Genomic DNA, 2,623 nt, shown 5'->3' with positions numbered 1-2,623 from the left:
ACAACGTTGTGGACTTGAAACGAATTTTACACAAAGCACTCGTTGTTGGAAGCCACCTACAGTTCTAGTGAAGTTCAATGGAGACGAATCTTATTCTGATGCGAGCATTGCCGGCTGACCACAGCAGGATTCAAACTATGATACTTCTCACTTCAAGAAATCTAATAATTTCTATCTCAGCGGGAATGCGTTTTTCGCAATGGAAACAACGTACGCCTACCATTACCAGATGTAAAAGTGGATGTGCATGTTGACCAAGCTCAAGCGTAACTTTTGTTGCACAATAAATTTTCCCCGCCATCTTATCTTGCCTAAGCATGACCTGCACTATGTTCCAGCTGGTGCGCTGTTGACTGCATGTGGCACATGGCAGCTTGATTCTGCATGCAGCCTTACTTGTGCATGCAGGCTGATGAATGGTCGTGACTTCATTTAGCAGTAAGTGGCCTTCTTGCGCTTGATAAACAGCTGAAAATATCTTTTCATGGCGAGTGGTTCGCCCGTTGTCTAAATGTGTAGGAAATCGTTCTTGCTGTGCATTAAAGTAGTAACTCGTCGTAATGAAACATTTATAACAGCAAATGGAGCTACGCCGAAAGCCTTTTATCTTGTCGAGGAGAAACACTACTTCCAAGGTTTCGCACGTCATCTAACTCCTGGCATACACCTCGCTAGGTATGTTCTTTTTCCCTTTGTGTTTTTTATCAGCATGTTGCTTGGTGATCTGCGTTGAACTTTTGAAAAAATTGCAGTGTCGTTCTTCGTCGTAGGAAGTAAGCGCTTCACGAAATCGGAGCGGTGATACACCTACAATGGGACAAAGGCTGACGAAGATTCTTTGCAGTCCATTCAGCTTTTAGCCATCCGTTGACTTAAAGATGGCCGGAAGACGCAATGGTCTCACTTCTGCATCAAAGCACTTAGGTGAATAAAGAGATGCCGGCTTATGAACTTGGCTTCTCCTTTACATGGAACACAACATTTCCGAGAGTCAGTGACACGTAATCAATTGTCCAGTCAGAAGAGAAACCCTCTGTTTTGACAAAGAGGCCACTAGCAATTGGGCGGTGTTACTGCGGGATGCTTCCATTCCCCGTTTCTTCTTTGCAGCTTCCATGCATCACTATGATATTTCCAAGGTTTATGAACCCTGAAGCTCTTTTTCGTAGGGGTAGCAGCCACGTTACAAGCCTGATCAGCAACGTTTGAAACAGAGGGATGTTACTGCGAAGCGGTCGCATTCATGCTTTCTCCCAAAATATTTCCTTTAGCTCTTTTATGGTGGTATAAAGAAATCTTGGATTTTGCAAAAGGCAGCTATTTCCATTGTTTGTTCTTATCCGTTTTCCTACGGAAATTGAGCATGAGGAAACAACGTGCGAAATCGTAGGCATGACGATATGCTGATTCTCTTTGCTTAAATTTGGAAAGCTTGTGTGTCTGGCCTCACCCGGATGCGTAGAATGAACATTGAAGGTAGATACGGATCAGAGGAACACGTGTATTCATGGCTAATTAGACACATTGACGATGCGGAAGCTTCTTGAATAGCCTTTTCATGTAATTAACGTAGCAAGATACGCGATCATACACAAGTCACTCAGCTTTTTCTGACAAACGTACGGCGTCGCTGAACAATCAGTATGGGTCAAGACAAAGGACAGAGGGCAGGTTCTTCTTCAGTGACAATGTGGCACATGCGGCTCATCTCCTGCGCGTTCAGCATACTTTTCTAAATCATGTCATCTCATGAAGTCTCAATCCACTGCGCAATAAAGCAGTTGATTCCCTTTGCACGTAAGTGCAAACGTGAAGGGGTATATCCCCATTTTTCTAAGGAATCAGTACCTCGCAGGAGAAACGTCTCTGACGAGACAGAAAATTAAAAAATACCCAAAATATGAAAAATTGTAGATAAATGTTTGACTGTTGAAACTTACACACGGAGGAACGGGCGCCACACGCTGGCGGCGACCGTAGTGCACGCCCCGATCAGCGCAGATGTCTAGCAAAAAAGAAAGAGATACATGAAAATCCATTTGTCCATTCCAAACGCTTGAGGTACCATGCTTGAAACAGGCGCCTGCAAGCGCGTGGTTTACTCTGGTAACGTGGCAAGTGCGTTTTGAAATGTTTCCTTGCACGATGCGCTATGTGCCAACCTGCTCATTTGCATAGAGGTGCCCCTATTTCATGTTCTTTGGGTCGCCCGTTCCGCCAGGAAAAACTTTCCGTGGTTGAAGACTTTAGCGTTTCGAAAGATGGTGCGTCGAAACCCAAAATAGCGCAAGAAAGAAAATGCGACAATAAACAAAAACCTGAGAAGATCAAATGATTGCAAATGTTACGGCAGGGAGAGTAATCTCGAGGCTTGCCGAGCTGTGAGCCGCTGTCGCACTCAACGCGCACTTGGTACATTGGCGAAGAAGAAAGTGCGCAAACGTACCCAAAGCTCTATGCAATCATTCGAAGAAACTGCTCTAACGGATATGACTTGCAGCTCAATGAACACTACTCGGTGAAGCTGTAACCTGTGGCAATATAGAAGACATGAGGTAAACTCCGAAAATGCAAAACAGATGCCTGGATGTTCACTGCACCACCTCTAGTGTGCTCGAGGAAT

At 44.7% G+C, this 2,623-nt stretch overlaps 1 protein-coding gene across 1 annotated transcript in view; it reads right to left on the bottom strand.

Moving 5' to 3' along the window:
- Window positions 1-2,511: 2,511 nt before the first annotated feature.
- The window catches only part of ETH_00005505 (uncharacterized protein), a gene marked incomplete at both ends in the record, with an annotated part of 1,245 nt that continues 1,133 nt past the window's right edge, over window positions 2,512-2,623 (bottom strand). Inside the window, one exon of the mRNA XM_013372492.1 lies at window positions 2,512-2,531. Within this exon, the coding sequence (XP_013227946.1) occupies window positions 2,512-2,531 (20 nt within the window). The remainder of the gene's footprint in view (window positions 2,532-2,623) is intronic.

This window comes from Eimeria tenella, genomic scaffold (genome assembly GCF_000499545.2).
Source record: "Eimeria tenella Houghton genomic scaffold, Eth_scaff1, whole genome shotgun sequence".
Lineage (NCBI taxonomy): Eukaryota > Apicomplexa > Conoidasida > Eucoccidiorida > Eimeriidae > Eimeria > Eimeria tenella.
The sequence above is the reverse complement of the archived record's forward strand: the minus strand, read 5'-3'. Positions and strand labels throughout refer to the sequence as shown.